At 61.0% G+C, this 15616-nt stretch overlaps 1 protein-coding gene across 26 annotated transcripts in view; it reads left to right on the top strand.

Moving 5' to 3' along the window:
- Positions 1 to 15616, top strand: part of ABLIM2 (actin binding LIM protein family member 2) — a 141422-nt gene that overhangs the window by 113558 nt on the left and 12248 nt on the right. For 18 of the 26 annotated variants that reach the window (XM_047847320.1, XM_047847317.1, XM_047847315.1 and 15 more), the window contains 4 exons: positions 6428 to 6489; positions 11368 to 11422; positions 12857 to 12864; positions 13074 to 13154. In XM_047847320.1, the coding sequence (XP_047703276.1) occupies positions 6428 to 6489; positions 11368 to 11422; positions 12857 to 12864; positions 13074 to 13154 (206 nt within the window). The remainder of the gene's footprint in view (positions 1 to 6427; positions 6490 to 11367; positions 11423 to 12856; positions 12865 to 13073; positions 13155 to 15616) is intronic. The other 8 variants (XM_047847321.1, XM_047847332.1, XM_047847334.1 and 5 more) reach the window with 2 other exon arrangements.

Below are 15616 nucleotides of genomic sequence, written 5' to 3'. Positions count from 1 at the left end.
GCAGGACCCTGTGTGAGCAGGTAAGGCTCGTGTGGCCGGGGGGACGGAATCAGGAGTGACGTGGGGTAGATGGAGGTGCCTTTCTTCAGAGATAGGGAGAGAACCAGGTGGTTCTGGGAGGAGCCCATCGAGCCGGAAGCCTGAACATCCAGGCCCAGCTGGAGGCGGGCGGACGGGCTGAGGGCTCAGGAGACGTGTGAGCTCCCAGCAGAGTCCCCGAGGGTCCTTGGCGCCCGGAGGCGAGTGGGTAGCCTGAGGCCCAGGACTTTCCGCAGACGGGTGCCCGATAGACCGGTGTTCCTGAGATCGCAGCACGTTCTCCAAAGGGTCTGAGGCCCAAATAAGGTGTGGTCCTCTGGGTTTACTCCCAGCTCCCTCTGGGTCCCTCTTCTGTTTCTCGTCTCTGCTGAATCCTGGAGGAAAGGGGAGAGAAAGAGTGGGCGGGCGGGCAAGGCGCCATGTTGGGGCACAAGGAGACCCAGATGAGCCACTAGGGATGAAGACAGCCACGGCCAGGGGAGTGGGCCACGGAAGCCAGGGGCGGGGGAGGGGGGGCGGCCACCTGATCAGCAGGTGGTTAGGTCAGCTGGCGTGGAGGCTGCTGGGGAGGGTGTGGCCAGCCGCGTCTTTCTGCAAGACCGTGGCCTCCAGCTGCATGGACAGATCGCTCTCTTTCTCTGCTCCCGTCCAGTCCCTAGAAAGAGCAGTGGACCCGCCAGACGTCACGGAGGGGACCCTGACCCAGAAAACCCTGTTGGCCCCTCATCGCTAGAGACCACCCCAGCTGCGAGAGTGGGGCACCCCGGGGCAAAGCCCACCGCCCTTTGATGGGGGTTGGCTGGGGACTCTGCTTTTAGCCAGATCCCCTGTGTAACTGCTTCCCAGCAGGCCTGCCCTCGGGGACCGGGTGGGGTGTGGCGTCTGAGTGGTGGGCCGGGGCATAAGCTGAAGGCAGTGCCGTGTTCCTGGAAAGGAGCCGAAGTCTCAGGTCACACCTCTCAGGGCTTCCTTTGCTCCCCTCCGAATCTGCCTTGGGGTCTTGAGACACCCCCACCCAGCTGGAAGCTGGCTCCCCTCCCCCATCCCAGGCCGGGAGCACTTGATCAATGACCGTCTGTGTCCTTTCTCCCCCGGGGGACGGGGACGGTTAGCGCCTGGGGAGCGCTCGCTTCTCAGTGCTCGGCAGTGCTGTGCGCTGGGCTTCGGGGACCAGCCCCCTCCTCGCTTCGTGGGACACAGCATTGCTTCTGGTGGGGGAGGGGGGAGGGGGCATGACAGTGGCTGCCGCTGATACAGGCAGCAACGGTGTCCACGAGGTCACAGGACGGGCCGGCAGGGAGTGCTAGATCCGGTGCTGGTCCACTCGGACGTGAATCCCAGCTCGTCATTTGCCTTGTGACTTTGGCACAAAAGCAAACTTGTCTGCTTTGAAAATGGCCTCGTCAATGGGGATGATCCGGTCGTCCTGGGAGGAAGCACCTGGGCTTTGGGGGCTGACGTGTGGGCACCTGGCAACCCGCGACCTGAGCCTTGGGGGATGTCTCGGCAGAGTGCGGTCAAGTCCACGGCCCGGGTCGTGGCGAGCCTTCCGGGCCCCCTCTCGCTGGCTTCTGAAGCCTGGAGCTTGGACCATCTTCGGGCCTCCTGTTCACGGTCAATCGGGGCGGAAGGCAGTTCCAGCCGGTGCAGGACTCAAACCTGTGCAGGGCCACAGGGCCGCAAAGTCGCGGAGCCACGCGTCAGTGGAAAACCCGTTGTGGTTCTGGCAGAGCTGACAAAGGTCTGCCCAGGGAAGCACGGAGAATGCCAGGTTTGCACCGAGAATGCCTGGAGGCTGTGATGGTCTTGGCCGCTCTCCAGCTGCATCGGGACCAGCCGCCTGCCCCCGAGATCCTCCCCTTGAGGATACTCCAACCGGTGGGAAGCCAGCCCAGAAGAGGCCCAGACCCGAGGAGACCGGGGCCCTGAGAGCGGTCCCGCAGGACGCCAGGGGCAAGGCTGACACCGGTGGGCTTCTGAGAGGAGGTGGCAGGGGAGCCCGTTTGGCGAGGACTCGTGGACGGGTGGGTGTCCAGCACCTGCAGAGCTGATGAGACTGACGACAACCCAGCTGCCGCCTCGTCCCAGGGGCAGTAGACCTGCCTTCTCTCAAGTACACACAGCGGGCACTCTTCTGGCCACCCAGTGTCATCTGACACGCAGGTGCCTGAAAGTCCCCCCCCCCCCCGCCCCGGCAAAACCACACCAGGCAGAGCTGCTGGAGTGGAAGGGATCACTGGATCCTGAAGCCAGAAGTCCCGGGCTCTTGCCGTGCCCTCGCTGTGAGCAGACCTTGACCTTTAGGAGTCATTTGTTCTCACTAGGTTCCCGCTTCCTCACCCGTAAAGGGAGGCCATGTGTAATGGGAAGGCGTATGAGGGTCAGGTAAAGTCTCTGAATGTGTGTGGGGACTTTTTAAACTGGTGGCTCTCAACCCTAGCTGCACATGGGGTCCCTGGGACCTCTAAAATCCACTGATGGCTGGTCCCAGCCCCAGAGAGACCAAGTTTGACGGGTCTACATGGCAGCCTGGGGGGGGGGGGAGAGTGGACCCTCCCCTACTATCCCTGCTGGTCCCCACTACGTATAGCCAAACCCCACCCCCCCCGAAACAATACAGCAGACAGATCACAGAACTCCAAGGGTGGAAAGAGGAGGTGGGCTGGACCCCAGGACTCGAGGGAAAACATGGGACCCACGTCTCCCACCTCCCATGCAGTGGCACCAGGGGCCAGGTAGACGTCTCGCTCCCCTGGCCACACCAGCAGATGTGAAGCAGGAGGCCTGCTGGCTCCTGGCAGCCTGGAGGGTGGGCCTGGGAGGCCCTCTCCACCACGGCTGGCATCTCCCACCCCCACCTCGGGGCACGGAGCCACCAGGGAAGCGCATCTCGCCCCCGCAGGCAGTGCTGACAGGCACCGGCTGGACTCGGCCGGTCGCAAGGGCCCTTTGACAAATGTTCTGAAAACTGGCTTGTCCTCGAAGCCGCATGCCCCACAAACCCCATCTGCCAAACCGAACCAGGTGGCAGCGGCCTCCGTGGGAGGTTTTCCTGGGACCCGGCGTCCTCGTCCTCCGACGCAAAGTCTCAGATGTCCGGGAGACGATAGAGGGCTACTCCAAGAGCCATGAAGATAACAATTTGGGTAAAAACAAGCAACAAACACGACACGCAGAAGGACTGGATGTTGGGGCGCCTGGTGGCTCAGTCCATCGATCCTCCGACTTCGGCTCACGTCATGACCTCACGGTTCGCAAGGTTGAGCCCCGTGTTGGGCTTTCTGCTGTCAGCACGGAGCCTGCTTTGGATCCTCTGTCCCCCTCTCTCTGCACCTTCCTGCTCACTTGCTCTCTTTCTCTCTCTCACTCACACACACACATAAATATTTGAAAAACGAACTGGATGTTGGGGTTCGCGGACAAGGACCTTGAGTGCCAGCCATCAGAAGAACACTTCAACAAGCAAGTACAGATACTCTGGAAACAACCAAAAATATAAAAAAAGAGCCAAACGGAAACGATAGAAATGAAAAAGAAAATAATCAAAATTTAAAAATCATCACGTGGATTCAATAACACAGCAGCAGAACATGACAGAGGAAAGCTAGTGGTCCCGTAGATGGAACAGCAGAAGGGACCCGGTCGGCACAACAGAGAGAAAACAGCAGGAAATAAACGAACGGGGCCTCGGAGACCTGCGGGGCAATATTTGTAGCATTGGAGTCCCAGAAAGAGAGAAGACAGTGGGTTTGAAAAAGTACTCAAGGATGTGGCCGAACACTTACCAGATGTGGCAAAACACATAAACCTACCGGTTCCAGAAACTGCGTGAACCCCAAGTGGGATGAGTCCAAGGCAATTCACTCCAGAACCCATCACAATTGAACTTCTAAAATCTAAAGACAGAGGGTCGAAAATCCTGAAAGCAGCCGAGACAGAAGGCAGACTCCCTGTAGGGAAACGCTGGTCTGGAGGCGGGCATTTCTCGTCAGAAACCACGGGGGCCGAAAGCAAGTTGCTCGTCCGCGTCAATTCCACATTGGGGGAGCACATCCTCCGGGAATGAATGGGAAACGCAGAAATTCTCGAAGGAAAAGCAAGAAGTTTTCACCAGCAGACGTTCTTTCAAGAATTGTGGGCAGAAGTTGTCCAGGCCAAAAGGAAATGCTAAGAGAAGGTTGGAGCTTCTGAACAGAAAGCCCATCGGAACAGGCAAAAAAATGGGGCAAACGTGATTGGCTCTTCTTTTCGTGAGTTTCTGAAATCCTGTTTGAATCCCGGTGAAGCGAAATTTCTAACGTTATCGGATATGGACGCTCAAGGTAGGTGGAAGAAATACCTGTGACAAGTGTCACTAAAAAGGAGAACAGGGTGGCCTCTGGGGAGTAGGGTCTCTGCACGAGAAGCAGTAAAATACAGAGGCTGGCACATGGCGGTCTGAACAGGGGACATTGTGACAGCCGTCCATGTGACAGCAGTGCCTCCAGGTGACGGCTAGAGGTGAGGGCATTGCTGTTCTTGAGGCCCTAAAGCCGTGCTTCCCGAAGCGTCACGATGCCCCGGAGGGCTGGTGAAAACCCAGCTCACGGGACCCCAGCCCTGGATTCTGATGCAGGAGGTCGGGGGCGGGGCCTGAGAACTTGCCTTTCTCACCAGTTCCAGGTAAGCCGATGCCGCTAGTCAGGGACCCCACTTTGAGAACCACTGCCCCGGCATCTTTGGATGATAAGGGCCTCCTGTGTCTCGGCGGAGGGTCCCTCAGATCCTCGACCGGACAGCCCCACGTCCCCAAGTGTGCCTGGCTCTGTGTGTAAATTAGGAGGGACCCCAGGACTGTGAGTCAGGACGCCTCATTTGCATCACGGGGCTGGGCGCCCTCGGGCAGCGCCCCCCCCCCCCCCACCTCCACGATCTCTGAGCCTCGATTTGCCTTCTGTAGAATGGGAAGCTAGTTGATGACCTGGAGGAGGCTTGAGAGAGGCTGGGAGGAAGAGGGACGGCAAGAGTGGGGCTGGCGCCTCGCCCCTCACCCCACTTCTGTCTCCCCTTCCCCCTGTTTTGTGTGTCAGTTCATGTAAAATCTCGCGTGGTGAGAGGGCGTCTTTGCTCAAGGAAGCTTGAGAACCCTGCCCTCGATGTGGCAAAAGGCCCTTTCTGACCCGCATCCAGGGCCTTCCCACAGGCCACCCGGGAGCAAACAAGTCCCCAAGACCGGTTCCCCAGCTGAGGCAGCGCCTACAGGCTTGCCCGTGTCCACATGCACGCAGAATGTCTCCTTTGTCCTCACAGACTCGGCGAGGACTCCCAGAGACGAGGGCATCTGGATAAGTATCCTTTGCTCAGAGCAGGGCCGTCCTGGAGTGGGTGGGTGGGCAGTTCTGTGCGCGGCACCCAGCTCATCCGAGGCCCTGTCCTCCACCCTTGGTCCGGTGTGCACATGACCTTGTGGACACAGAGACGTGCCCCGCCCCCCGCCGGGCCCAGCAGCCTGGAGGCTCCCGGGGTATGTTGCTGCCTGGGCTGCTGGGTCCCGGCCCGGTGCTGGGAGCCAGGACCCCCGGATGGAGCAGACGTGGTCCCTGAGCGTTAAGGGCCCACAGGGACTGGGGACAAGCCTCCTGAAGGTGCTCCCCCAGAGTGGGGGTGGCCCGGCTCTGCCACTCGTCCTCGCCTTCAGGACGCATCCCACACTCCCCTCTCGGCCAGAAGGACCTCGCAGAGAGCCTCCACGCTGCCCTCTCCAGGCACGTGCTGCAGGGGCATAACTGGGAGATCTCAGACCCCGGGGCCCACACGGTGCAGCCGGAGACGTGAGCCATGGAGGTGGAGCAGGTGTGGGGGTCCCACAGTCTCAGGCCAGCCCTTTTCTGCTTCAAGAGAAGCTGGACATTAGGCTTTTAACGTGACCCCCCGCAACTGCAAACAGCTTAAGGTCTTTTAGAAAATAAAATAGTTTTCCTGCCACCTTCTGCTGGTGGCAGGCCTCCGTGTGCGGCCTCTGGGACAGGAGGGCACAGCCCTACCCCGCACAGGGGTCCTGACTCTGCCCCCAGCTCGCCGGGTCCACCAGGCGAGGAGCGCGGCCTGGGGGACCGGTGGCACCAAGGCCTGAGGCCGTCAGAGAACACAGGCTCCCACCGGGACTAGGGCTGGGCCCCAGGGTGTTCCTGGGGTCCTAGGCGGGCTCAGGGACATCACACCCTTGCTGGCTTCCTCCTCAGTCAGCGCCCTGGAGACAGAGGCCACGACTGAGGGGGGGGGGGGCGTGACCTTCAGGGGCCTTTCTGGGTGTCACCACCCAGCCCCGCCGGCCGGGGCTGAGCCTTTCCTCCCCTGCCTGGCCGAGCTTGCGTGCGTGCGTGACAGAGCTGTGCTGTGTCTGTTTCAGGATCCCCCTATTCCAAATCTGACCCTCTCCCAGGACACGGAAAGAATGGCCTGGACCACCGGGTAGGTACTCGACCCCTCCCTGGCTCGCGGTGCACTAATCGTCACCCGCCGTGAGCCTGAGCGCGGGGCCCACATGGCCAGGAGGGGCCCGGGGACCCCGCTTGCCCACCAGCTCTTGCCTGCTGTCCCCAGGGGCCCTGCTGTCACCCCTGCAGACCAGAGCCAGACCAGAACTGGGACACCCCCCTCCCCTCTGAACCCAGCCCCCGGCTCCCAAGGAGACCTCAGTGTGGGGGCAGGGGGAGACAGGGGCCACCCAGAGTATTCAGATCCTCTGAGGCCCCTCCTGGCCCACGTCCTTCTTCTGTGACCCAGAGCCTATCTAAGGACCTTAAAGGGTTGGCTGGCTCACGAGCAACGTGAACCGAGGACCTACGTCTGTTTCTGGGGTGTTGTGACCATCAGGACTGTCACCGCTAGTGGTGTCATTAACATCTGTGACTATTATCGTCCCTAATGATGCCGCTTCCACCTGTGATAATTATCGCATCCCACACCATGTCCTTGGCTTTCTCTGGCTGCCCCCCCCCCCGCTAAAGGCTGGTTTGACCTCCTCGTCCGGTTTTCCCAGTCTTGGGACATGGGAATGTGAGCCCGGGTAGTTTGGCACCTGCCTTGTCCCCACAGGAGGTCTGGGCTCATTTTTGTTGCTGTTCCTGTGGCTTCACTAGTCCCCAGTGAGGACTCGGGTAGGGCAGGTGTGATGGCACCAGAGCCCCCCCCCCCCCGCCCCCCGGCAACAGCCCCAGGAGACCCGCGGTCAGGCAGCCTCTGTTGTCTGAGGACGTTTGTCTAAAACCGAGGCAAGTCGTTCCGCAAGAGAAGCCGCTCAGAAGTCACCCCCTGTGATACCCTTCAGTGGTCTTGGCAGTAAGTGTATAATGCTGGGGACAGCCTCCCCCGGTCCCCCAGGGCAGACCTCACATCCAGGGTCCCAGACGCCTCCGGGACAATCCAAGAACAGGGATGCCTCGGGCATTTTCTCCGCCTTCTTTGTCCTCCTCAGGCTCTGGCCCACCTGCTGCTGTGTCTGTCCTGGGCCCAGGCACCTCTGCATGGTTTGACTCTAGTCAACCCCCTCTTGCCACTAACCGCACCCGCGTTCTGGAAGGGGCCAAGTCAGGGCGCACGCATGCGGCATGCTTCCCTGAATTTCCTTCTAAGGATTTCTCCAGCCTTCATCCTCAGTGGATGGCGGGGAGGGCACGGGGTGGGCGGGAGATGTAAACCCTCGGGCTCAGGGTTAGGCGTCCTGAAGGTGGTGGGAAAACCATCCCAGAACGTTCTCCGCACACGTGGAACAGCTCCTGTGTGGCTCGGGGGCCTACGAGGGCGGTGGTCACAGGCTAGGCCATGCCAAGGTGCCCCACCCCCCACGCCAAGTCCTGGGACTTGCCCTCGTTAAGAGAGGAATTCTCCGCACTCTGGTCTTACATCATTGGTGCCTGGGCCGTGCATCCTCTGGGGAGGTGCCCTCCTTGGTACATGCTGGAAGGAGCCGGATTGATGCCCCAGCACCTGCAGAGAAGGCTGTGGCGTCACACGCCCACCCCCCACCCCACAAGAGCTGGGAACGGCTGATCCAGACACCCCAGCATGGATGCAATGTTCGTTCCCCCTCCTAGAGCTAGTGAGAGCAGGGGCTCCGAAGCACAGGTGCACTCAGACCAAAAACCCATGACCTCCAACCACAAGGGAGCAGAGGAGAAAAGTATGAAGGAAGTTACGTACCAGAATTATACAAGAAACAGAAGAGCCTTGTATGAGCAAAACTGCTGAAGCTTAGCTCTGAGCTTCCTAGCGGCCAGGGCAAAGAGGCAAACGGGACTGGCTGTGTAGTTCCCATCTGGCGGGAAGAAGGAACTCAAGTTCATCAGGGGGAGACGGAGGTTTCTAGTTCTTGCTCTGAGAGGGATTTGTCACAAGGGGTCACCACCCCGTGTCCCAAGGCTCATTAAAATACCCTGATAACCAGCCTGCCACAAAGCCTACCTGTGGTAGCTGCTCATCTCCGTGGAAGGACCAGGGCGGTGGCCACTGGTGGCCATTCCTGTGGCTGGCAGCGTGGCTCCCCCTGTGCCGCCTGGTCTGCTATTAGGAGAACGACCGCCGGCCACCTGATGGCAACGAGGAGCGTAATCGAATTCTCCGAGTAGAAGGCAGAGGCTGTCACATTGTAGTCACGGCAGGCAGAGGGGACGCTAGTTTGTGAGGACACGCGGTATCGGGCCGGTATTGCCTTCGTATGTGAAAATGCCCCGAGCCACCCGGCAGTGCCGGAGACCCGGATAGAATACAGGACGGCAGGCAATTGGAACATGGCTTTTGAGATCAGACGTGCGGATCCGTTGAACCAAAAGGCACGGGAAGCGAATGGCACAAGTGCACGGTGCAGACGGCAAGCAGCCTAGGGGGTCTGTGGGGGACGCGTATCTTGCGAATCAGGCTTCCACGTGTCCATCAAGCGTTTGCCGAAACGTCTGTGTACAAGGAAAGCCTTGGCGAAGCAGTCTGAGGTTTTCCAGCCGTGACCCTGCAAAGCACACGTACGTACCGCAGTCAGCCCTCGGTTGGCCCCCAGCTCTGCCACCGGCTCCGGGCGCGTTTTCAGGCCACCCGCTCGCATTTCCTGAGGCTCTCCTTCCTGGTCTTTGAAAACATCACCCTTGCCTCTCAAGGGCGTCGTGAGGACCCGCGACCGTTAAAGCGGGTGGCGTCTTCTCCTCCGTGCGCGCCACGGCACGGTTCCCACACGGGGAGTCGTCATCAAGGCAGAAGCCCCCTGCCCTTTCTTGCTCCCACACGGGTGGCTGTTGGCACATTCCGACGGGAGCCTCAGCCGGAAAATAACGGTGACCGGCCACCGTTCCTTTCCTACTGCTAACAGTTGCGGTCTGATTTTTGAGACGTGAAAGACATGGGTTGAAACGGTCACAGTTCTGTGGATTCGCTGTGGGACCTCGGGCTCGTTGCTTGACCTCTCTGAGACTCGTCCATAACATGCCATGACGGTACCCGTCTCCTGGGTTGGCAGCAAAGATTGTGAGATGTATCTGGAGGGTGGCTGGCGCACGGAGACTCCAGCCAGTGGGAGGGGTTACTAACCGGTTGCCTTTAAATTCCCTGGGGCCTCTGTTGAGGCCCGTAGGGGGGATCAGCCAGGGACGTGCCTATTGGCATCGTGTTCCCGGGGCTCCCCTGGCCACCCCATCTCTGGAGGAGTAACCACGAGACTCCCTTGCACCAGGGAGGTCTTGAAGATCTCAGACGCTTGGAAGACAACGGGGAGACCGCTCTTCCCCTGCTGTGGACTGATCCGCCGCCCCCGGCCCTCCACCCCTCTCTCCTGGGAGTCTCTGTCTGGTCTCAGAGCCTGGCAGACCACAGGGCGCTTTTGCTGCTAACTGCCCAGGTCGGCGGCGGGGGCCTGTGAGGCAGGGCAGTGGGCACTAGGGGGAGGCATTTCTCTTCCGCACCACAGGCCAGCCCGGCGAAGGCAGTGGACGCAGGTTTGCCTTGCGTTAATGCGGGAAGAGGTTCCCCAGCCAGACAGGCGCCCCCTGGGGGTGCTTCCTGGTGTCCTGAGAATAACGTCTCAGGAAAAATCCCCAAGGAGAACTATTCTGTGATGATCGTAAAAGGGAGTGGAGGCGAACGCACCTGGCTCAGGGTCGTGAGGCCAGTGAGGCACCTGCCCAAAGGCTCGGTCATCAAAGTAAATAATGGTCCAATGCGATGCCTTCTTTTTTTTTTTTTAATAGTGATTGATCACAGATGTTATTTATTTATTTGTTTGTTTATTGAGAGAGCGCCTGCAGGGGAGGGGCAGAGAGAGAGAGAATCCCAAGCAGGCTCCGGTCTGTTAGCGCTAGGGCCTGACACGGGGCTCGAACCCGCGAACCACTCCTATCACGACCCGAGCTGAGATCAAGAGGCAGAGGCTCAACCGAGCGAGCCATCCAGGCGACCCTGATGCAGTACCTTTTAAAATCCAAATTAATTCGTGGTGAACAAAATGCTGTTTCCGTAGAGACTGGCCCCAGGCCCCCACCCGTGCTCACCTGACTCACTACCCCTGTTTCCCCTGTTGGGCTGCAGGACCGTGGGCTGGGGGCTCTCCGGGCTGGTCTCTGCCCCCACACTCCCTGGGACTCCGCCTGCCCCTCGACCGCTGCTTGTCCGCGGCAGGAAGCGGCACTGAAGGCGCTCTCCCCGTGGCACAGTCCGGGGCGAAGCGGTCACCTTGAAGGTCAACCCCTGCACCCAATTCCGGAAGCACCGGCCGCGAGCTCCCAGCCTGTGTCAGACCCCGTGTAGGCGCTGGGCCTGAGGAAGCGGTGCTCTTCGAGCGGCTCAGCCCGACTGGCGGTGCTCACACCAGGCGCAGGAGGCGGGGGTAGAGATTCAGGGGCTCGGCACCTGCTTTACGGGCCCGGGCCCTCCTCAGCCGTTGCAGGATGAGTTTTTCAGGTGGGCTTGCGGGGTCGTGATGCACCGAAATGCCAGCTTGCCGATGAATGCCGCGAAGCAGGGAGGGCGGCCCGTGTTTTCTGAATGTCACCACCTGAGTGCCCCACGCAGGGCTCCGTCCAGGGGCTGTGCTGGCCCGGCACGCGGGAGCGCTGGAGCCCTCGGGGTCCGGTCTCCGTGCTGTGCGGGGCCCAGAGAGCAGGCGCGCGGGCGTGGCTTGAAGGGCGGCAGGAGAGCCGGGCCGGGCAGGGTCCGCGCAGGCCTGGAAGGGGCGGGAGGACCTTCTGGAGCCGTGGCACCGGGGGCTCCTGGCTGCCCGCCCTCCTCCCACCTGGGCCAGCACCGCCAAGGCGCGGCCACCCGCCCCCTACAACCTGCCTCCTGCCGCCCTCTCTCTTTCTCTTCCAGAACGCCAATCTGGCCCCTTGTGGAGCAGACCCGGATGCCAGCTGGGGCACGCGAGGTACAAGACGCGGGGACCCCCGTGGGTCCCTGGCTGGGGCAGGGGTCACTTACACGGTTCCATGAGTGTCATCCTGACCCGGGCCCCTCCAGGGCCAGCTGGCAAAAGGCTCTCAGCATCGTGCGGTGGGGGGATCAGGGAGGGCGCGTGTCCTCGCAAGGAGCACTTTACCTCCATTCTCAGGTTACCGAAGGTGCTCCCCTCGCTCGTAGTGCTCCCGCTCCTACTTGAGGGGCTCCCCTCGCTCCTGGTGCTCCTTCTCCTGCTCCCCTGGTTCTCTTCTCTCCCACCTCAGATGCCCCGCTCCCCTACCTCAGGCCCTCCCTTCTCTGCATCCTTGAGAACAGCCACCCCTGTCCTGATATGCTTGTCGCTCTGGTCCCTTGGGGAGAGAGATCTGTGTTGGACTAAGCCTCCTGTACCAGCACCGAGGACAAGCCAAACACCCACTGGCAAATTTCGTGGCAGTAAGGCAGGAAGTCACAGCAAAAAGCCTCTGGGGTCTGAGCCGAGTGGATTCGGGTCACCTCCTGCCTCCCACCCTTGCTGGCTGTGTGGCCTCCTGGCATTCAAACCTGGGAGGCTGCTGTTCCTGGAGTGACCCTGCTCATATGGCAGGTGCCTGACCGGGGGCTCTGCTGAGTTGGAGCCCATCCCGCGCAGGGCCATGCCGCTCACCCCTGTCACCCCAAGAAAGACAGGGAGCGTGCCCTCAGGGGCGGGTTCACAACAGACAGAGGAGCGATGGGGTGTCACAGCCGGCCCCCTCCACGTGGCTCTCCAAGCTCCCGGGCTCAGAGCTGGCATGTCAGGACGTCGCATGGCATGCTGGGAAATGTGGGGACCGACCCCTGTCACCCAGGCCCTTGTCGGGGCCTCCCTCCCAAGACCAGCTTGTGGCCCAGGTCTGCTTTCTGTGGGTTCTGCATGGTCCCCGAGGCCCTCCCATCCACACGAGTTTGTTCTTTGACATGACGATTTTAGTCTGGTGGAAAAGCCTTTAAAAGAGCGTACGGAACTCAGTAGTCTAACAGGAGGGCCTAGGGGGTAGGAAGGTAAGCAGTGCCCCCGAGACGTCTGCCCCGGAATGCCCGCTCCGCAGGTGGGTGAATCGAGGCAGGCAGCTTTCTCAGGGTGGCCCGGACCGCCAGGCCGACAGAACCACGTCCGAGGAACACAGCACTGCGTCCAGCTCCCAGTCTGGCCTCCAGCCTCCTGACCATGCCTCCTGCTCTCGGTTTCCCTCTGGAGAATCTGCTCCCTGGGGGACTAGAGCCCCGAGTGCAGGCCGCCGGGGGTGGGAGGCGGGCACGCGCAGCCGACTGCAGGGTGGCGGGGAGGGGGGCCCCCAGGATGGGAGGCTGCTCCCACCTTTGGGATGAGTTCCCACGCTTCCTAAACCACCACCTGTGGTTTTTCTTCCTTCTCTTACAGAATACAAGGTAAGAGGGGCCGCCCGCTGCCACGCCGACCGCTTCGTGCCAGGCCGCACCTGCCCAGGTTAAAAGTTCCTTTTGTTGTGCTTTCGTACGAAATGTGTATGTCCGATGCAGACGCAAGTATGTATCTTCGCGTTGGCCTTGGGCTCGGCTCTTCGGTCCCGGCTCGCGCCTGCTTCCTGGGGTGAACCTGTGGTTTCTTCGCCCGACAGGTCTACCCTTATGACGCCCTCATTGTCACAAACCGAATTCGCGTGAAGCTGCCCAGAGATGTGGACCGCACGAGACTGGAGGTAGGAGGGCGTCTCCGGCCGGGACGTTCGTTCCGGCTGGGTGATCTTGGGCTCCTCCCGTCCCAAGGATCTTGGGCTCCTCCCTTGGGCGCACTCCTGTCCCTGCTGTCAACACTCGGCCCCCTCCCGCATGTTCCCACCACGGCCTCAGCGCCAGGGCCCCTCGTTGTCTGAAAGGCTGGAGGACGGCGGGCGCGTGCCCCGGTAGAGATGGCTTTGCAGAGGGCTCTGCTGTTTGCAGGGGTGCTGAGTCAGTAGTGCCCGTCTTTTCCCCAAGCACTGGTGTTGAGAAGGCGGTCGTAATCCACGGCCTCTCGTTTGACCACATCCACACCGATCTAGAACAATAAGCCGGTCTGTGGGGAGCAGGTGTAGGTTTAAAGAAGCAACGGGATGTCAGCACGGGGTAGGTGTTTAGATAATCTTTGCTGAGCCCTTGCTTTGAGCCGTAATCCCCACGATTGTCCTACAAAGTAATTAACGGCCATCCAGTGAATTTCACCTCCTGAGCCCTGTCACAAATGTTTTGTGGCCTGTTAATGTCCGTTTTGCTGGGAGTGCGGGGTCTGGAGGCTCCTGAAGGCCCAGGGTCCCCTGCCCCATCGGTGACCCAGAGCTGGGCACAGAGTAGGTCCCGTAAGCGTCTCAGGCATAGTGTGTGTGCAGCTGGTGCCAGACCCGCCAGACGGCCCATCTGGGAGGGAGTAGTAGGGACCCGGACGCAGCGGGGGGCACCCAGTGACACCCGCGGGCTCAGCCGGGCTGCCAGGGGAAGGCCAGGTGGCCACCCAAGATGGGACGGACGGAGGCCAGGCGGGGAGAGCTGGGTGGGGAGTGGGGACACGTCCACCGCTCAGCAGGAAACGCTGAGCTGGCCCTTGAAGGAGGGACGAGATTCTCACCTGCAAAGAGGGAAGAACATAGGTCTGGGCCCGGGGACCCCAAGTAAAGGCTTCAAGGGGGGATCTACAGGATGTGCCCTGGGTAAGAAGGGAGCCCTCTCGGTGAGACTGATGGGGCACAGACCTCCGTGCACAGCCTTGACGATGAAGACACTGCTGTCCAGCGGCTGGGTCCCTGGGCTCCTTGCCCGGGGCCCAGGGAACGGCATCGCTTGCGGGGGGAATAGTGGTGGCGGTGAGGGCTACGCAGGTGCTGGTGCGGCTGCAGCCCTGCAGGGAGGCACATCGTGCGGACGCTTTCTGTTACGAGTGACGAGAGCCTGCCCATGTGACTCAGGCAGAAAGGGGGTTACCAGCTCATAGGATTGATGGGTCCCTTCAGGGTGGCTCAGTCATATCTCGGGCCCAGCGTCTCTCCTGCAGTCTCTTGGCCGTATTCCCTGTGTCCTGGCTGCTAGACCGACTTTGACCTCACCTCTCCCAGGCTCAGAGTCTGCAGAGAAGAGGTCAGTGTGCTCCGTCCCCCCTCTTCCTTCTCTCTCTCCCTCTCTCTCCAAAGTCCTAGCCTCATCTCCGCCTCTGGGCGGGTGATCTGACCACCCTGAATCAACCAGCTTGTCCGGGGGACTGTGATGTCCCCTCTGGCCAGGCTTGGCCGCCGGCCCTGGAGCAGGGGGACCGCTCCGAGCTCTGGGACTTGGTACTTCAGCTTAGGGCCAGACGCCTGCAGAGAGGTGGGGAGCTGAGGCCGGGGAGGAGGGGACAGTGCGGCCCAGCGAGCCCACGGACGCCGCAGTCGGGCAGCGCGGCGAACCCACCAGATCCTGCCGTCATCCAGGACACCGGGGCATCGTGCCGGGCAAAGGACCACAGAGCCAAATGACACACGAGCTCCTCTCTCAGGAGACTGTCCATTTATCAGGACATTTGGACCTTACCCTCCAGCAAAGCAAAGATGTGTAGAAAGTTCTGACCTGTGGGGATAAGCTCACGTGGCCCGTGGGGTCAGGGGCGGCCAGCTGGGAGCTGGTGTGTGAGTCCAGGGGAGGGGAGCCGCGGAGCCCCCGGTCCCCGGTGCGGCTCCTGGGACGTGGGGGCCCTCGGAGAGCACACGCAAAAGCCGCCAATGCGGGAGGGCCATCTCACGCCGTGGGGGTGCCTGCTGTGGGGAAGACAGGGTCCTGGGCAGCTTCTGCAAGGGGCTCACGTTTAACGATCCCCGCTTTCTCTGCAGGGGACACGCTCTCTGGCTCCTGCTGAGTGGAGTCCTTGTTAATTGTGCGGTCACGTCCCCAGCCTGGAGGGTTCCTGTTTGCTGCGTGTCTTTGCTCCTTAAAGGGCCAAGCCCTGTGAGCTGGTTGCCCTCACCACAGAGCGGAGCTCAGAACAGGATGCCTGGGGCTCCTGGCTCAGCAGCGTTAGGGCTAGCTGTTTCCCTCTTGGGACCAGGGACTGTAAATGACGCCCGCCTCCCTTTGCTTTTTATTAAATATGGCACGAAAGGGGCACAATAGCGGTTGATAGCTATCAATATTTCCTTTTAACAAACTCTGAGGACTG

This window comes from Prionailurus viverrinus, unplaced genomic scaffold (assembly GCF_022837055.1).
Source record: "Prionailurus viverrinus isolate Anna unplaced genomic scaffold, UM_Priviv_1.0 scaffold_45, whole genome shotgun sequence".
NCBI classification, from domain to species: Eukaryota; Metazoa; Chordata; class Mammalia; order Carnivora; family Felidae; genus Prionailurus; species Prionailurus viverrinus.
The sequence above is the reverse complement of the archived record's forward strand: the minus strand, read 5'-3'. Positions and strand labels throughout refer to the sequence as shown.